Genomic DNA, 20,473 nt, shown 5'->3' with positions numbered 1-20,473 from the left:
AGGGTCGTTTAGAAGACTTGGGAAATGTAATTTTTTTATGGAGAAATGGGGCGGATATCTGACATTGATGGATGTGTGATTATAATTATTTTTATTTTGTGTTTTTGTGTGTGACTATAATCATGTACGACCACTGGGATGTTGTTGGGGGCCAGGGTGGGGTTAGGGATTGGGAGGGGTGATAGTGGGGGTTAATTGTTGATTCTGTATATATACGTTTTGTTTTTCTGTTTTCAAATTGTAAATCAATAAAAAATTGTCAATCAGAAAAAAGAAGCAGAAATTGAGGTGACAGTGAGGAACTTAGAATGGAAGTGAATGGGGGCCATTTTTTAAATGTTAAAATACTCACTTTTTCAGAAGTATACGCACAAGACAAAAAAAAATGCATGTAAACATGATTTTAGTGTGATAAAATCACTTACAAACCTTTTCTGTGTAAAATTATAGCAAATTTTACAACTTTGTTGACATGTCGATGTAATGTCAACAAACCCTAAAATGACTGTAAAAATTAAAATTTAAACAACTTTACAGCTCAAATAATACATGAGTTTTAACAGAAGAATTAACATAAGTGCTTTTATAAAATTATAAGCTTCATGTTTCTGCATTTAAAACCTCCAAAAATTGGCCACATTCACTTCCATTGTAAGTGTGTCATTGTAACTTCAGTTTTTGCTTTTTTAAAGAAAAGGAGGGACCTTCAAACTTCACTGACTACCGTACATAGAACAAGAGCTAAAAATTGACTAAGTATATTTTTTTCCACCTTCCAAAAAGAAAGAAAAACTTTATCCAAGTCTGCATTTGATTCACTGACAAACTATAGTACTATAGTGTAGTACAAACTATTTATGATTTGACAACATAAACCAATTGACATTGTGGACAGTCTTTATTTAAAGTTAGTAGCAGTTTCCAAAAAATGTGGGCATGATACTGCATGCACACACTTACTTATCCAGTAGAAGAGCATGGTTCCCCTTCTGTCACTCACTCGACGTTGTGTCGATGTAGTGACACTAGGGGTCGCCCTTAGGAGCCCTAAACACCTCTGATCTTTGAGAAAAAGCCAATGGGAATTGGCAAGTGGAATTTGCATGCCACTCTCCCGGACATACGGGTATAAAAGGAGCTGGCTTGTAACCACTCATTCAGATTTTTTCTTTGGAGCCGAGCGGTTGTGTTCAGCAAGCTGAATTACTCTGCTGATCCATTCACCTCTATACCGAGTGAAGCTATTGGATTTACGGCGCATTACAGCAGTTTCTCCCCCTATTGCACCGGTGTTGTGCAGAGAACGCCCCTTGGCGCTTCAGCAGCTAAAAGAGTATATTCTTTCCTCATAAAGAGTATATTTTCTACTAAAAGAGTGGCACTTACAAAAGCGTCTTTTTAAAGATGCCTTTTCGTTTGTGTATTATTCCTGGTTGCGGTCGCTATCTCTCCGCTTCTGACGGCCACTATCGCTGTCTCACGTGTTTGGGTGCTTCCCACGCGGAGACATCTTTTGTGGATGGTTCGTGTCCTCATTGCGAGAACATGACCATGGCAACGTTGCAGTCACAGCTTTCTTTCATCAGATGAAAAGCCATCCCAGCGGCTCCCCGCCTCGGTCCTTCTACCTACGGTATGAGGCAGAGACGGTTAGCACTGGGGGCGATTTGGGTACCTCAATGGGAGCTTCTCCGCCGGGAAACCCCTCCGCAGACCTCCCATTCCTCAACACACTCGTGTGCCCCGGTCGGGTTCTGGGATGAGACCGCAGGCTAGTCTCAGGGCGAGTTCGCGAACTCATTCGGAGCTCGCAAAGAGGATGAGTTATCGATAGCAGCATTGGAGAGCGGGTCCGTCCAGTCTGGCGCGGAGGACTCGGCTGGGCTCCCACCCTCGGGTGTGGTAGCCCAGTCGCAGGCTGACGCAGAACTAGCGGCCATGCTTGCCCGGGCGGCTGCGAGTGTTGGGCTGGCGTGGAATCCTCCACTCCCCCCTGAACCCACACAGCTCGATGTTTGGTTCCTGGGTCCAGAGTGCCGCTCACGGCCGCGCCCTGCCCTACCTTTCTTCCCGGAGGTGCATGATGAGCTCACGTGATCGTGGCGGGCACCTTTTACTGCCCGGACCCGGTCCTCGGGCTCCTCCGCTCTCACTACCCTCGACGGTGGTGCGGCCAAGGGATACTCGGCGATTCCCGAGGTGGATCAGGCTGTTGCGGTGCACTTGTCTGCCATGTTGGCTACGAAGGAGCAATTGTTCCCAAACTTTGCACACGCTATCGGGGTCTTCCCACGAGACACATTCTACAGTTTTGTGTGCCTAGCACCAGGGGAACCCATTTTATTACAGTACAAACATGGTAAATTTAGTTAGGCCTATAGTGGGCCTCTGTAGTACGTTTTTAATAATTATTTTTTTTAATTATATTTATTTTTCACACATTATACATTTGCACATATACAGTGAAATTCTTTTTTTTCACATATCCCAGCTAAGCTGGGGTCAGAGTGCAGGGTACAGTGCCCCTGGAGCAGATAGGGTCAAGTGCCTTGCTCAAGGGCCCAACAGTGGCATCTTGGCGGTGCTGAGGCTTGAACCCCCGACCTTCTGATCAGTAACCTAGAACCTTAACGACTGAGCCACCACTGCCCCCTTTTTTTTTTTTTTTTTTTTTTTTTTTAGGCCACCATGTTGGCTACGAACGAGCGATCGTTCCCAAACGATCCAAGGCTCCCGTCCAGGGCCTGTAGGCTTATGTCGTCACTGGTGGCTAAGGCCTACGGTGCTGCTGGACAGGCCGCATTCGCCCCGCATGCCATGGCTCTCCTGCAAGTGCACCAAGCCAAGGCACTAAAAGAACTGCACAAGAGTAGTCCTGACCCGGGATTGATGCAGGAGCTGCGCTCGGCGACCGATCTCGCCCTCCGAGAACCTGGTGTTCTCTGGAGTCAGTGGAGCTAAAGGCACTCTTTTTGAAGACTGCCCTCCTGACTGCGCTCACTTCCATCAAGAGGGTAGGGGACCTGCAGGCGTTCTCTGTCAGCAAAACGTGCCTGGCGTTTGGTCTGGGTTACTCTCATGTGATCCTGAGACCCTGACCGGGCTATGTGCCCAAGGTTCCCACGACCCCGTTTAGGGATCAGGTGGTGAACCTGCAAGAGCTGCCCCAGGAGGAGGCAACCCAGCCTTGGCGTTGCTGTGTCCGGTGCGTGCTTTGCACACCTATTTGGATCGCACACAGAGCTTTAGGAGCTCCAAGCAGCTCTTTGTCTGGAAAGGGAGTGCTGTCTCCAAACAGAGGATCGTCCACTGGGTCATTGACGCCATCGCTATGGCATATCATGCCCAGGAGGTGCCACCCCCCTTGGGGCTACGAGCCCACTCTACTAGGAGTGTGGCGGCCTCCTGGGCTCTGACCAATGGTGCCTCTTTAGAAGACATCTGCAGAGCAGTGGGCTGGGCAACAACCAACAACTTTGCAAGATTCTATAATCTCCGGGTTGAGTCAGTCTCGTCCCGTGTGTTGTCAGGTACGAACAGGTAAGTTCCGGGACATCTGGCCGGGTGTACCATTTGCGCATAGCGCCTTTCCCCTCCCCTGAGGTGAAGATGTGTGCTTTTTACCCCCAGTTGTGTTCACAAAGTCGTGGACCCTTGATGTCCTTTCTCCATAGCCTTGTGGCAGGCGAGTTTACGGAGAAACTTGCTGCCGGCCCAGTATGTGTGCTAACTAGGCCCTGTACTGGGGTAGGTGCTCCACATGTGCTGGTTGCCCATATGTAACCCCGTGTGATGTATCTTCCACAAACAAGTTTCCCTGTTGGTAAACTGCGTCTTCCTTGGGCAGAGGTCTCTCTGCCCCCGGTCACCGTGTTTGTAGAACTCCTCCCCCCTCGGGTAGGACCTACCACGGGACTTCTCCACATGAGATGCTCGTGTCGTTTTGTATAGGGACCCCTAGTGTCACTACATCGACACAACGTCGAGCGAGTGACAGAAGGGGAATGTCTCGGTCACTGCTGTAGACGAGACGTTGTGTCCCTCCTGCCACAACACTGAACTACCCACTGAAATGGCCGGGAACTTGTCTCAGCTCCTCAGCACAAAACCTGAATGAGTGGTTGCAAGCCAGCTCCTTTTATACCCATATGTCCGGGGGAATGGCATGCAAATTCCACTCGCCAATTCCCATTGGCATTTTCTGAAAGATCAGATGTGTTTGGGGCTCCCAAGGGCGACCCATAGTGTCACTACATCGACACAACGTCTCGTTCCCTATATCAGGGAACTGAGGTTACGACCGAGACGTTTCCTCATTTGGTGATATAAAGAGTCAAGAGATCGTCTCTTAAGAAATTTTTGTATCCCATTGGTTGTCACTGGTTGTGTTAGAACTATACAAACAGGCAATGTTAAAAATCAACGATACCACTACACACTACTCAGAAAGTTCAACTGTTCAATCTGCATATCAAATTCAAGTCAACCAGCTGCCACATGAAAATACATAATTTACAAGAGCAGTAAACAATTAAATTCCCAGATTCATTTGTGAGAAACACATTAATAAATAGTATAACAAGTATTTCAGCAGCAGTCACAAAGTAGAAATACAACGGAAATGAATGAGCGCAAGAGGATGAAGAGCCAAATGAGTAGGTCATTTCAAAGAACACTGAGAATTAAAATGGCGGTATCTAATCAACGGCACCATCATGCAAGCTGACACTATGAGACCCTTGTTTATCAGCACCCACCCACATTGGTTTTAATGAACCAATCAGCTGCTCAAATCAAGGACAAGATGTTCATATATACGGGTCAGCCCCTTAAAACTAGAGCCAAGGAGGAATTCCCTGTTGTCAATAAAGACCAGAGAAAAAGCCCTGGGTGCTTGAATGTTCAGTTCCTGGAAGTGAATGAACTGGTTCTTCTTTGCATCCCAGCGATAGACTCGAGTGAAGGCATAGTCGCTGCCCAGGATGGCGTACTGCCAGTTGGCTATAGAGAATGGCTGGAAGACCATGGAGCCACGCGAGGCCATGGTCTGGATCTCAGTGAACATGTTACCATCCCATTTCATCACTTTTGAGTCTCCGATGAAGCGGGTTAGGCAAATGTACAGCTTGCTGTTCACAGTGAAATGTTTCACAGCATACACATCCTCCATCTCGGGAATGTCTGTGCGCCGTTCAAACTGCTTGGTGCTCTTGTTCCATTGATAAATGACGGGCCGTTGAGAGCTGCTGGACAAGATCAGATGAGGTTTCCCAGAAATTTCCAGATACTCCACATCTGTGTCCCTGTGCCAGGGATGCAAGGACTGATGGGAGTAGAAGCCATTGCCGTTCCATTTGTAAATTGTGGTGGAGCCGGCTTTGGAGCTATCTGCAATGATGAAGAAAGACTCTCCATCAATGTGGAAGATTTGCACATCGTTTGGCTTTCTTATTTTCAAAATGTCAATGTCTTGGATTTTGATGAATTTGTTTGCTGAGATATCTCTCTTGTAGATGTGTGAGCCGCCGAACAGTTGTGCGACTATGATGAAGAGTTGACTATCAATGACGAGAGGTTTGCAGATGACCGTGGAAGTGCCTGTGGAGAAAAGGATTTTTGAAATCATCTGAAAGTTGAACAAAACCATTGCCACCACCATTATCACGAGTTTACAGTAAATTATGACTGATTATTTGTGTTTTGCTGAGGTACAGTTTGTTTTGTGAATGGTACTAGGGCTAAAACTATAATGAAATTTGGCTGACGATTAATTTTCGCACAAATAATTGCGATTATGACGATTAATTTATCTGTTTTAGGGCTAAGATGATTGTCTTTTTTAAACTTTCACGATTAATTGTCATAGAAATTGTCATGTTCCTTTTTTCTTTTTTTATCCCCTTTTCTCCCAATTTGGAATGCCCAATTCCCACTACTTAGTAGGTCCTCGTGGTGGCGCGGTTCAATCCGGGTGGCGGAGGACAAGTCTCAGTTGCCTCTGCCTCTTCTACTCTCCGTGATCCATGCACAACTTACCACGCACCCCACTGAGAGCGAGAACCACTAATCATGACCACGAGGTTACCCTATGTGACTCTACCCTCCCTAACAACCGGGCCAATTTGGTTGCTTAGGAGACCTGGCTGGAGTCACTCAGCACGTCCTGGATTCGAACTCACGACTCCAGGGGTGGTAGTCAGTGTTAATAGGCGCTGAGCTTCCCTGGCCCTTAATTGTCATGTTTCTTAAGGTGCATGTGTGCTTCATACACCTTAAAGGAATAGTTCACCCAAAAATGAAAATTGTCTCATCATTTACTCTCCCTCATGCCATCCCAGATGTGTATGACTTTCTTTCTTCAGAAGAACACAAATGAAGATTTTTAGAAGAATATTTCTGCTCTGTAGGTCCACACAATGCAAGTGAATGGATGCCAAAATTTTGAAGCTCCAAAATCCACATAAGGGCAAAATAAAAGTACCCCAGATGACTCTGGTGGTTAAATCCTTATCTTCAGAATAGGGCTGGGGGATATATCGAATATTAACGATATAATCTAGATAATTTTGCTGACTATGTAAAATTGACCAATATCGTGAATATCACAATGATTTTAATGTGCTTTCATTTGGCCATTAAGTTTCATAAAGAGCACATCAGTAGACTAATTTCATGATACTTCAGGGCTGCACAATTCATCAAAATAACATCAAAATGGCAAGTTGGTCATATGTGATTATTAATCCATATAAGGCTGTGATTTAAAGACAGATAAAACTCTGTGTGATTCAGAACAAACAGGTGACACGCTGATTTGTGTGCATGCACATGGCGGCGGTCTCAGATCAGTTCACGTGCATTGTGTAGTTCATGTAATGCAGGTTCAAGCATTCGCTCAATTCCAAACATTAGTAACCACTACAAGATATAAAAATCTACAATCACGGTGCTTTTATAACAGAAAAGGCAGAGATTACAGCATTTCAGGAAATGTGGAACATTGTAAACTATCAAATACACATTGCCTTTTCTGTATCGAAATAAAAGCTCCTCGTAAAGTTGAAGTAAATACGACAGCACTTTCGGTGTCAAAATAAAAGCTCCAAGTGAAGGTGAAGTAAACAGGACAGAAATATATTACTTTTGAGTAATGCAAATCTAATAACAAGAATAATAATGTTAATTCAGCATTATATTATAATAATAAACCTGATGTGTCCCACAGCAATAATTTAGTATTATGCAATGTTCAACTGGGGTTTCAAAAATAAGTCAGTGCAGTAGCTTTGCACACCGTGTTCATTCACAAAAATGTATTAGTAAAAACATTTGAAGGTAAATAATGCTTTTTATTAAAGGGATAGTTCACCCAAAAATTTTAATTCAGTCATTGTTTTCTTATGCCTGTGTTGTTATAACCCAATATGACTTTCTTTCTTTTTATTAACACAAAGGGAGAAATTGTGAATACATTTTGTGCTCAGTGATGTCATACAATGGCAGTTTATGGTGACCACCTCTTCAAGTACTCCGTCTAAAAAATAATAATAAGGCTGTTCTTGGACTACAAACTCTTCTGACATGTTTTGTAAGTTCGGTTCTCTGGTTTGTGTGTAGCTGTGTTGTGTTCTGTACTTTAGTATCACTGTGGCAGTCTTTTTTTTAGATAAACAAAACACATTTTCGCCTGAACGCCCCTTTTCGCCAGCGGGCTGCGTGAACTACTGGTCTTGTGCAGCCTCGTGAATGCGTCTGATGAGAGCAATGGTCCATCATCAGTTTCACTAAATAATATATTAGATTTCGGTTTGTTTCTCATCAAACCTTATCGTGTGCTTTCATTAGAATTATGAGTCTCATGCAATAATTTATTAGACTTCTGAATTATACTTTTGCATCCTTTTGAAGCTTGAAGAGGTTGTCACCATAAGCTGCCATTGTATAACATAACATTTTATTTTTTTCAAAATTTCTCCCTTTGTGTTAAGAAAAAAAAAGAAAAAAAAGAAAGTCATATAGGGTTATCACAACACAGGGTTGAGTAAACAATGACTGAATTGAACTATCCCTTTAATCTACTATGTATCATTGTATATGAAATATAAATATAAAGTGCATTTCAATGAAAATGATTGAATTTCATTCTCCCTTGTGTTTATTATTATTATTTTTTAAACTAATTATTATATTTTAATTTTATGTCTTTAAAATATTGAATCTTCTTGGCTACAATGGCTGTTTGGATGAAATTATATTTTCTCTGATAAAAAAACAACAAAAAAAAAACATTTTGGAGCCATTACATAATTATCGAGATATCAAATATTGTCAATAGGCTGAAAAATATCGAGAAATAATTTAAGACATATCGCCCAGCCCTACTTCAGTAGGTGTGGGTGAGAAACAGATCAATATTTAAGTCCTTTCTCCTTCTTTTGTTTTTGGTGATTCACATTCTTTGTGCATATCGCCCCTACTGGCAGGGAGGAGAATTTGACAAAAATATTACAAACATTAATCTGTTTCTCAACCACATCTATCATATTGTGTCTGAACACATGGATTTAACCACTGGAGTCTTATGGACTACTTTTATGCTGCCTTTATGTAGATTTTGGTGCTTCAAAATTTTGGCATCCATTCACTTGCATTGTATGGAACTACAGAGCTGAGATATTCTTCTAAAAATCATAATTTGTATTCTGCTGAAGAAAGAAAGTCATACACATCTGGGATGGCATGAGGGTGAGTAAACGATGAGACAATTTTCATTCTTGGGTGAACTATTCCTTTAAGAAGTAATTTTTACATATTTAACTTCAAATATATAATTCAAATATTAAAAATAGGGATATATGATTTCCTTTTAAGGCTTAAAAAACGTATAAATGACAAGACAAATAATGTTTTAAATATCAAAATATTTCTAAATACTTAAAAAATGTCTCTCTTTTGGTCAACTTTAATTTGGTCAGTTTCACATCTACACTGTTGTTTTTGGAACTCATATTTGTTATTATTTTTAAATAAAAAGTAAAATTTACATTTTTAAATATATATTTTTTTATATTTATAGTATATTATATTATGCAATATCAAATATTTCTGTCCTAATTTCTTCACTTTCACATGTTATTGTAATGCTCTTTGATTAAACCACGAGCCCTTATTTCTCATGAAGCAAAACCTTTGAGATTTCGTTTCATCATTTTATCACTGATTGATTGATTGATTAACACTGCGTTTTTGAACCCCCTATGATCAGACACATTTTCTATTACATAATCATGTAAAGTGAAGCTGGAGCGCTTTGCATTTACTGTGTTTATACTTGTTTAGTTTGGCACAAGCCTCTGCAGACTGTAAAAATTCCAACTAATAAAAAGTTGGGAGAGCAAAAATATCAAGTTGAATCAGCATTTTTGGGTGTGTGTAGCTAAGAAGACATATTATATTACATTTGCAGAAATTTATCACAATAACACTGAAAGAAGTGTCATATTGAAATCCAGTCAATGTGCACCCTGTCTGATGTTGTCTGGACTAAAACACCCAAATCCAGTCAACAGATACAACAAGCCTAAGGATAAGGTACGTACCGCAAAAAAAAAAAAAAGGTCAGTATCGCGATACAGATACCACATGCATACATATCATAAAACATATTTTGGACAAGTGTATAATTTATTTTCATAATTTATTTAAGTCAAGGAATGAAATAACTCGCTCTGTAATAACTCATTAAACATGACTCTACAGTGTGACCATTTTGCATTTGCGACAGAAAATTACTGTGTGCAAAAATATTTAGGCGGTGCGAGTGACCCGACTGAAGTAGGTGTGGGAGAAAAAAATCGATTCAGAGAAAGTGGCAGCGCAGTGGCGCTTACACCGATTGGCCACAATATTAAAACCACCTGCCTAATAGTGTGTAGGTCCCCCTCATGCCGCCAAAACAGCGCCAACCCACATCTCAGAATAGCATTTGTAAGATTATATTCTTCTCACCACAATTGTACAGAGCGGTTATCTGAGTTACCGTAGACTTTGTCAGTTTGAACCAGTCTGGCCATTCTCTGTAGACCTCTCTCATAAACAAGGCATTTCTGTCCACAGAACTACCGCTCACTGGATGTTTTTAGTTTATGGCACCATTCGGAGTGAATTCTAGAGACTGTTGTGTGTGAAAATCCCAGGAGATCTGGCACCAACAATCATGCCACGGTCCAAATCACTGAGATCACATTTTTCCCCATTCTGATGGTTGATGTGAACATAATCTGAAGCTCCTGACCCGTATATGTATGATTTTATTCACTGCACTGCTGCCATACGATTGGCTGATTAGATAATCACAAGGATGATTGTTGATTCCAGATGGGCTAGTTTGAGTATTTCTATAACTGCTGATCTCCTGGGATTTCCACACACAACAGTCTCTAGAATTCACTCCAAATGGTGCCAAAAACTAAAAACATCCAGTGAGTGGCAGTTCTGTGGACGGAAATGCCTTGTTGATGAGAGAGGTCAACAGAGAATGGTCAGACTGCTTTGAACTGACAAAGTCTACGGTAACTCAGACAACCGATGTAAAAGATTACAATTGTTGTGAGAAGAATATCATCTCTGAATGCTATTCTGAGATGCGGGTTGGCGCTGTTTTGGCGGCACGAGGGGGATCTACACAATATTAGGCAAGTGGTTTTAATGTTGTGGCTGATTGGTGTATGCGCTCGCCAGAGACAGATGTTAGAAACATGCGCATATCCTAAAGCCAAGTGCATCCTACAAAACTGATCGCAGACTGGATGTATCAAACGCACACCATAATGAAACTACGATCCCGAAATTAATTCACAAACTCGCTCACATGGCAAAGGGAGAGCTGATTTCGTGATTATATGTCAACAAAGAACATGAAATACGAGCTCGCACCCGTTATTGTACTAATTAAACAACAAGGCAAAAAACCTGAAAATAATGATGAGACAGCAGTTCGGGAGACGTGGGTGATTATTTTTTATCTTCTGCTTCCCAGTGTCTTTTACTCCTCTTGCGCTCTTTCATTTGCTGTTGCACATTGCCGGTCTCTCGCTCGTTGGGAAGAGTGCGCACACCTGACGGCTCGTTAGATAAATGTTAAGCAGGTGAGACACATACGAGATGTATGATAGATTTTTTTTAAATAATAATCCCGCTATTTGTGCCCTTTATCATCTGTGGTGAGGAAAGAAGAAGCTGACATCTGCACTCTCACAGAAGCAGATACCTCATGTAATCAACCTGGAGCACCAACCTGTAGTTATAGTTAAAATAAAAAATAAAAAGGCCTTATTCTAATTAAACATGATTAACAATGCTTTAAACAAAAGTTATTTAAAACAATCAGTTGAATTACTTATTTGAGTGAACTATGAAACTAGTTGAGCTAACATACTATTTTAAATTGGAGTTCAGTTTGAGCCAACTAAACAAGAATCATTCAGTTAATACTTTGAAGAAAGAAACTGAGTGAATGTAAAAATTCTGTGGAACTAGTTACTAAATATGAATTTTTTACAGTGCATCAGAGCGCTTGAGAAGCACTTCGTGCCCTCTTCCAGACAGGAGCTGCTCTGGTTGATGTCTGCAGTGCGTCTCACTGATGCTCAGAGTCCAACTGAATGACACAAATATGTTGTGGTTGTTGATGATGTGGAACATTGGCATTTTTCTATTAGCTTCAAATTCCCTTATTTGGGCATTAAATATGATTGGAATTTGAAGTGCACAATAATTGCGATTATCTCAAATAACCATGGTTAGATCAAATAACTGCGATCAGATGATTATTTAATTATTGCAACAGGTCTAGCTGGAACTAATGATTATTTTGATAATCGATTCATGTTCAATAATTTCTTTGATTATTCGATCATATATATTTTTTTTAATTAAAATTACAAAGCATAAATGAATGTATGCTATACATTGTGTACCAAAAAAGATTTTATAATATAAATGTTACCATATAAATTGCATCCTCAGTTTGGACAATTTATACCACTCAATTATAATTGATAATACAAAAAACAAAACCGCAATCTAAGTGATAATTGATAAGATGAAGAATGTTATAATGTCTTTATTCTATAAATATGAGGGATTCTGTACAGTTAATGTTCTTTTAAGCTATTGTTTTTTAAATTACGGTTACAATTAAACCTAAATTTGATGTTTAAACCAATGTTTATCTAACGGCATAGTTTAATCACAAGGATTGTGCTCCTTTTCTCCGTTGCGATCGGTTTGATTGACGCAGGTGCATGCACGCTCGCTTGCTCAGTGAAGTTTGATGTAAGATAAAACTTAAAATGCACGTTACTAAATGTAAGTCACTACTGTAAAGTGACGTCTCTGACTACATTTATCCGTGCACATCGCACATATCTAAACAACTGATAATGAATTTTGTTGTGGATTATTTTCATTATTGATTATGACTGATGATTATTTGCAGAACTAAGTGGAACCATCACTGAGTTACACGTCGAACTTGACAGAATCTTGTCACTGTATGCTTTCTTTGGATGAACAAGAGCAGCATAAACATTCTGCCTAATATCTCCTTTTGTATTCCATGGAAGAAAGGAAGCCATATGGGATTGGAACAACATGAGGGTCAGTAAATGATGACAATATTAAAATTTGTGGGTGAACTATTCCTTAACAGTGCAATCTAAATTCCAATGTGAAAGTCAATGCGTAATGTTAGACATTGTAAGTATGCAACAGACTCCATTGTAATTTGCTTACTTGTGATGTTATCGAAGTTTCGGAATTCCATTTGGACATGATCCCATTCCATGAAACTACACCTACCGATGAAAGGCTGAGCGAATACTACATACTGGTCACCACCAAACGCAAAAGCCTCGACAGAAATGGACTGAAATTCAAGTGACTTCTGCAATGAAAAATCTGTAGAACCAACAATCAAATTGCCAAATGTTAAAGATTCTGACAACTCTTCATTTGGTGTCGAGTAAATGCAGTGAATATAATGAATATACATTATGATGAATAACCAACCTGTTGTAATGCAATCAAATGACTGCGGCACAAGGTCATTGATTTTCTTGCCCTGGTAAGATTCAGGGCCATTGCAATAGATCTGATCCACAGTTGCATTTGTATGATACATCCAATCCACTAACCACTTCAGCTTACAATCACAGCTGAAAAGATTGCCTCTCAAATCTCTAACAACAAACAACAACAACAAAAAAATTAATCTGAGCTTTCATTGGTGTTATATATCACTGACAGTTACTATATATAAATTATGTCACACATTTGCATACATACACTTTAGTCAAAGCTTCCAATCCTTTGAAAAGATCTTTCGGTAATGTCTCCAGGTTATTGTAGGCCAGGCTTCTGCAATAACATTTTTAAAGAAACAAATTATACTCTTGATTAGTAGAGATAAACCAGACCTATGTAATATATCTAATCTCTGCACTCATATAGAATGAATCAAGCTTGCTGATTGCATCTTTGAATATTAGTGAAATAAAGGCTAATCAACTGAAAAAATACAGACAGTTACATGACAAAGTAAATGTGTTTTTTTTTATATATATATATATATATATATATATTAATAAGTGGGTGCAATATAGACATCTCTCTAGTCTGTTTTTTTTTTTTAATTAAGAGAAACTTTTAGTTAGTCAGGTGGACATTCACTATTAGAAGATTTTAACAGTGGGTTAAAGGTGCCTTTGAATTTATTTATTTCATCACTCAAGGCCCGTCATTTTTTTTCAGGATAACAAGCGCTGTGGTTTATCCCAGTATTCCCAATTCTCAGAACAGTAAGGAGACATCTGCAGTTCAATTACAAATATATGCCTATGTGCTCTACATCATAGGCTGGGGCAAAATGAATGACATCACATATTTTCAAGAAAAAATGAATTCAGCAAAAGAAAGTTTTATCTTTATAAATTATTATTGCATTGACTTGCTCCTTAGTAGGCTACTAGATAGGACAATAAACAGTGAAAATGTATTTCTTGAAATGAAACTACAATCTAAATAAACTCACTACACCTGCTCTGAAAAGAACCTAAAACTGTGGACATTATGTCATATACTCAAAGCAAATTTGTCACACTGGATGGTTTTAATCAATATAATCCAGTCGTATTATGCTGAAGTCCTTACAAGTGAATTAAGGATTTGAGTCCTCTGAAGGCAAAAGGTGATATGGACTTGATTTGGTTGTTTTCAATGAACCTGGAGAAAAACACAAAGTTAGTTAAAAAAAACAATAAAAAAAAACAAAGTCAATCAGATCAGTGAAAGTGTCTGCATGCCGCAGAAATAATTAACAGCTAATAAAATCACTTACAGATACTCCAGGTGAGGAAGACCACGAAATGCATCTTCATTTATAGAGTCAAATGTGTTTGCTGTGAAAAGACTAGGAGAAATAATATATATTGAGACTTATAATATGAGTAAGCTTTACATTACTGCCTTTAACATTGACTAGATTGAACATTCAAGTGACTGATTTCCCTTACAAAACATTTCTGGCACAGTACAATAGTTACTAAAGTTGTTGCTAGAGTAGAACTGTGGTAACATGGAATTAAAAAAACATGGAAAAGTATATTGGAAAAAGGAAATTAAACAAAGTGACAGAATGATTCTGAATGCTTCTTACACTGTTTTTTGCGCGTTCTCAGACATTTTTATTTTATTTTAGGTCCACCAATGAAAATAGTTCCAAAAGAAGCCAGAGCAGGATAAACCAGAGCAGCAAGACATATACAGTTGAAGTCAGAAGTTTACATACACTTAGGTTGAAGTCATTAAAACTCATTTTTTAACCACTCCACAGATTTCATATTAGCAAACTATAGTTTTGGCAAGTCGTTTAGGACATCTACTTGGTGCATGACACTTTCCAAAAATTGTTTACAGACAGATTGTTTCATTTTTAATTGACTATATCACAATTCCAGTGGGTCAGAAGTTTACATACACTAAGTTAACTGTGCATTTAAGCAGTTTGGAAAATTCCAGAAAATGATGTCAAGCCTTTAGGCAATTAGCCAATTAGCTTCTGATAGGCTAATTGGAATCAATTGAAGGTGTACCTGAGGATGCATTTTAAGGCCTACCTTCAAACTCAGTGCCTCTTTGCTTGACTTCATTGCAAAATCAAAAGAAATCAGCCAAGATCTCAGAAAAAAAAAAAAAAAAATGGTGGATCTCCACAAGTCTATTTCATCCTTGGGAGCAATTTCCAAATGCCTGAAGATACCACGTTCATCTGTATAAACAACAGTACGCAAGTATAAACACCACTGGACCACGCAGCCATCATACCGCTCGGGAAGGAGATGCATTCTGTCTCTTAGAGATGAACATAGTTTGGTGCTAAAAGTGCAAATCAATCCCAGAACAACAGCAGAGGACCTTGTGAAGATGCTGGAGGAAACAGGTAGACGAGTATCTATATCCACTGTAAAACGAGTCCTATATCGACATAACCTGAAATGCTGCTCAGCAAGGAAGAGGCAACTGCTCCAAAGCCACCATAAAAAAGCCAGACTACAGTTTGCAAGTGCACATGGGCACAGAGGTCTTACTTTTTGGAGAAATTTCCTCTGGAAATTGGAAAATGGAACTTTGACCATAATGACCATTGTTATGTTTGGAGGAAAAAGGTTGAGGCTTGTAAGCTGAAGAACACCATCCCAACTGTGAAACATGGGGATGGCAGCATCATGTTGTGGGGGTGCTTTGCTACAGGAGGGACTGGTGAGGAAGGAAAATTATGTGGATATATTGAAGCAACATCTCAAGACATCAGCTGTTAAGTTAAAGCTCGGTTGCAAATGGGTCTTCCAAATGGACAAAGACCCCAAGCATACCCCCAAAGTTGTGGCAAAATGGCTTAAGGACAACAATGTCAAGGTATTGGAGTGGCCATCACAAAGCCCTGACCTCAATCTGATTTAAAAAAAAAAAAAATGTTATCCCCTTTTCTCCCAATTTGGAATGCCCAATTCCCACTACTTAGTAGGTCCTCGTTGTGGCGCGGTTACTCACCTCAATCTGGGTGGCGGAGGACAAGACTCAGTTGCCTCTGCTTCTGAAACCATCAATCCACGCATCTTATCACATGACACCGCAGAGACCCCGCATGTGGAGGCTCATTCTACACTCCATGATCAACACACAAATTACCACATGCCCCATTGAGAGCGAGAACCACTAATCACGACCACAAGGAGGTTACCCCATGTGACTCTACCCTCCCTAGCAACTGGGCCAATTTGGTTGCTTAGGAGACCTGGCTGGAGTCACTCAGCATGCCCTGGATTTGAACTTGCGACTCCAGGGGTGGTAGTCAGCTTCAATACTCACTGAGCTACCCAGGCCCTGGCAACATTTCACATTCTTAAAATAAAGTAGTGATGGGATGTTTTCGATGATTAAATGTCAGGACCTGTGAAAAACTGAATTTAAATGTATTTGGCTACGGTGCATGTAAACTTCTGACTTCAACTGTATATTATTCTTAATAATATACCTATATCTATTTATTTTTATACTGTATATATTTTGAAACCTGACTAATTTTTTTATTTTAATTTTAGAAATGTTTAGTTTAAAAGCTGTGCTTATGCTTTCTTAATATAAATGCCATTTTGATTTATATTTTGTTACATAATACAAAGACAGTTTTAAATTAGACTCTTAACATTTTTAAGTGTGGTTTGAGTGTTGAATATTTTTGCGACAACTGTATTATAAATTTTCACTTTATAATACAGAGTTATTATTATTATATAAATGTTATTTATGAGAACATACAACTGATTATAAGTGATCACATTATGAATACTTTTAGAATTCATAGAGAATGTAAAAATGTTAATATGACTAGGCATAACTGTGTTATTTGTTTTCATCAATTTTGATCATCCCTCCATATGAAAACATGACTGTCTCGTAATGTTGAGGAGCCTTACAGGAGATGCAGGGCTGGTGTGTGAATAAAACTCTCTTTAGGGATTTCATTAAAGCCGGACTTCACGAATGATCTGAAACATTTAAACAAAAACAGCATAAATGAAGACAGGAACAGGCTTAGCGACTTATCAGACTGTTATCAGCGACTATTATCATTATTAATGCTCACAGTGAAATGACATCGGGTGGGACGCTCCTCGGTATTGATTCGGTATTGGCACATAAAGCGTTATCTTTACTGCAGGTACATAATATGGGACAGTGCGCGTGTCTCCTCTTGCTCCCGTTAACCAGTATTAACAAACACAGCAACCAGAACAACACAGTCCACTTGAAACCCATCTTTACTGAACCAGTCAGTCTGGGCCGGACCAGAACTGCACCTCCAAGCATTCAAAATGAAATAATGTCTTGAACGGGTTCCTGTTCGATGCTCGTCACCGATACTGCTCCGACTGTACTGCTGCGAACCACAATCTCATAACGAAACGAAATAAACTCCCGTACGCGAGGAATAACAAATAATAACGACTTTTTATTTATATCGAACCAGATCTGTATTACTGTTCAAGCAAGTACAATCCATAGAAATAGAAGAAGAGGGTAGAAAGACAAACAGCACTACAAAGAAGTAAAAGAACGGGCGGGGCTTCGTTGTCCGAAAGTGGTCTCTAATTTGGTCAGATACGATGGGCTCAAATAATAATTCGTCTGCTTTCAATTATCACTGTATATTTTCAATTTCAAAGTCTATTAAAGATTATCAGTGTAATTATTCACGTGTAAAATATTATTCATAACCACTACTGAAGCTGTGCATTACGTCACATGGTACCAGCTACATTAATCAGCGCTGCTCTCGATGCACGAATCACAGGTCTCGTTTGGAAGGATGCGTCCTCCGGAGGTCGCCTTTGTCGGCCGCATACGTCATCGAGGCTGTTTTCTTTTTTTTATTTTTTTTATTTTTTTATTGGGAATGCAAAAAAGGTTAACAATTGTATAAATATAAGCGCATATACATAAAAGGCATTGACAATAGAAAAAAAAAAATAAAAAAAATGAAACGAGACAGCCTCGATTACGTATGCGGCCGACAAAGGCGGCCTCCGGAGGACGCATCCTTCCAAACGTGACACAGCCATTTTATATACTCGTTTTATAGAGACTGCTGCTGTGGATGTCCATTTGTGTGTGTCAAGTACTAACCCCTGTGATTAATAAATGTCAATTATTATACTTTTGGTGTGCAACTATTTTCCATAAGACGACATTTTTTTTAGATTTGAATACTGGGCAAGCGCAGAATTCATTTGTTTGACAAAAAATAAATAAATAAATAAATAAATAAATAAATAAATAATAATAAAAAAACGTACTTTTAAGCGGCTCGTCAGCATGAAAGCGTTCTAACGGTGCGGTTTTCAGGGTGCGTCGCCCGGTGTCAAGCTTCAACACATTCAATATATATATAGGATATTAAAATGAATAAATGTCTATTTTTTCTAGCCTGTTGTATATGTATTTATTTATCACCCCTCATTTATTTTAGATACAGTTCCTCTATATTGTTATTTACACAGGGCAAATATACTATTTATCAAATCTACTTTTATTACATATCGTATTTTAATGGGTATATAATTTATTACAGCTGACAGTTACGTGAGCAAACAAGGTTTGAACATCAACCCTAACAAGATCAAATTGAAGTTCACAGCTTTATAACACTTCTGTGTACAAATTTGAAGGCTGTTTATTGGATCAGTACAGGTAAACGTCATATTATGTAACTACGCATTACGTTAAGGAGAGCTTACGTCCTACTAGTTAAGTCTTGCATTAAAAACAGGTGGTGCAACCAAATTAAGCACTGACTTAGTTACAAGTAGTTACTAAGCCCTTAGTGTGAACTTTAGTCCCAATTTATGTGAGACCTTACGCACAGCTGTTGCAACCTAACCCAGGTCTGAAATCAGCGTTGAAGGAGTTAGGAGCGTGAGGTTGGAGAAAACTTAAAATTTATCTTGAAATGATAAGATCTCGAGGAAATAGAACTGGGAATGGATCATAGACTAAAAGAGGAATGGAAGACACAAATGAAGATGAGGAGGAATGGAGGCAGGATGGACACAGGTAGAAAGAAGGACAGGAAAATATAAAACAAAAAAGAGAAAAAAGGGAAAGCGGAAGGATCGGAACATCCATAGGTAGTGAGGGAGAGGAAATTGAAAGGGATAAGAATAGGAAGGAATACCAGGTAATACTGAAATGTAAAGGAAGAAATGGTAAAGCAGGAATGAATCCAGTGGCGTTGACTCATGAATTAAGGAAACTAGTAGGTGAAATTAAATTTGCTAAAATACTACAGGACGGCAGATTGATGATAACATGCAATAACGAAGAGCAGAAAAATAAAGCAATAAATCAAAAAATGGTGGGCAAGCAAATGGTAATGAACTATAAGATAGTTGGTCAAAATTCATGGGTGTATGGAGTGATATCTGGGGTCCCATTGGGATAACTCCCAATGGAGGAACTAAAAAAAGAATCTTGAAGGAGGGAAAATCATGGAAGCAAGTCATTTGCAAATGAACAGAGAAAGGAGCAGAGTCGATAGTTTGTCTATGCGACAAAAGTTGGAAGGTAAAGATTTGCCAGATCGTGTAAAACTAGGTTCCATATCTGTCACTCACTCGACGTTGTGTCGATGTAGTGACTTGAAGTACTTGAAGGCTGCCGTCTCCTTATCTAGAGCTCTGACAAATTGTTTCATAAGGCCCAATTTGATGTGCAGTGGTGGCATCAGCACCTTCCGGGGGTCCACCAGTGGCTCCCACTTGACGTTGTTCCTCCCCACAGAGAACTTGGTCCGCTGTGGCCAGTCCCGCCTGTGGTAGTGCGCCTTGGTGTCCCTGCTGTCCCAAAGGCAAAGATAGCAGGGAAACTTGGTAAAACATGGAAAAGGAAAGAAAACTAGCTTTGGTTGGATTATTGAAGATTTAGTACAAGAAATTAAATTAAAGGAGTATAAAGTTGCATCAAGGGGCAGTGGTGGCTCAGCAGTTGAGGCTCTGGGTTACTGACAAGAAGGTCGGGGGTTCAAGCCCCAGCACCACCAAGATACCACTGTTGGGCCCTTGAGCAAGGCCCTTGACCCTATGTGCTCCAGGGGTGCCGTATCATGGCTGACCCTGCGCTCTGACCAGTTAAGCTGGCATATGCTAAAAAAAGAATTTCACTGTATATGTTCAAAATGTAAAATGTGTGACAAAAAAATAAATGCTTCTTCTAACTTTACAAACTCCTTTATGGATTATGCCAAAACCTAAAGTAGATTTATTCCTATTAGGCACAAGGCAAGGAAATGACCAGATAGTAATAGAGGCAGAAATAACAAAGGAGTATATCTGGACAAAATATGATTGTCTTACTC

The 20,473-nt window shown here is 39.5% G+C and overlaps 1 protein-coding gene across 3 annotated transcripts; it reads right to left on the bottom strand.

Moving 5' to 3' along the window:
• Positions 1-860: 860 nt before the first annotated feature.
• Positions 861-17,672, bottom strand: lgi1a (leucine-rich, glioma inactivated 1a). 3 transcript variants are annotated; one of them, XM_051651147.1, is made up of 8 exons: positions 17,207-17,672; positions 17,037-17,108; positions 14,399-14,470; positions 14,212-14,283; positions 13,348-13,419; positions 13,072-13,241; positions 12,796-12,960; positions 861-5,598 (listed from the first exon to the last, which is right to left on the bottom strand). In XM_051651147.1, the coding sequence occupies exons 1-8, from the start codon at positions 17,428-17,430 to the stop codon at positions 4,781-4,783; spliced, it is 1,665 nt and encodes a 554-aa protein (XP_051507107.1). In that variant the 5' UTR covers positions 17,431-17,672; the 3' UTR covers positions 861-4,780. The 3 variants fall into 3 exon arrangements, with proteins under 3 accessions (XP_051507107.1, XP_051507108.1, XP_051507110.1); XM_051651150.1 differs by lacking the exon at positions 861-5,598 and adding an exon at positions 11,231-11,296; XM_051651148.1 differs by lacking the exons at positions 17,037-17,108; positions 17,207-17,672 and adding an exon at positions 14,717-16,982.
• Positions 17,673-20,473: the final 2,801 nt, after the last annotated feature.

This window comes from Myxocyprinus asiaticus, chromosome 23 (assembly GCF_019703515.2).
Source record: "Myxocyprinus asiaticus isolate MX2 ecotype Aquarium Trade chromosome 23, UBuf_Myxa_2, whole genome shotgun sequence".
Classification (NCBI taxonomy): domain Eukaryota; kingdom Metazoa; phylum Chordata; class Actinopteri; order Cypriniformes; family Catostomidae; genus Myxocyprinus; species Myxocyprinus asiaticus.
The sequence above is the reverse complement of the archived record's forward strand: the minus strand, read 5'-3'. Positions and strand labels throughout refer to the sequence as shown.

Bases quoted from the DNA above. Each gene is read 5' to 3' on its own strand.
- lgi1a (XM_051651147.1), bottom strand. From the start codon at position 17,430: ATGCTTGGAGGTGCAGTTCTGGTCCGGCCCAGACTGACTGGTTCAGTA. The intron at 14,284-14,398 runs GTAAGTGATTTT...GTTTTTCTCCAG, and splicing joins CTTCCTCACCTGGAGTATCT to GTTCATTGAAAACAACCAAA. The intron at 5,599-12,795 runs GTAAGCAAATTA...TTTTCTCCACAG, and splicing joins AAACTTCGATAACATCACAA to GCACTTCCACGGTCATCTGC.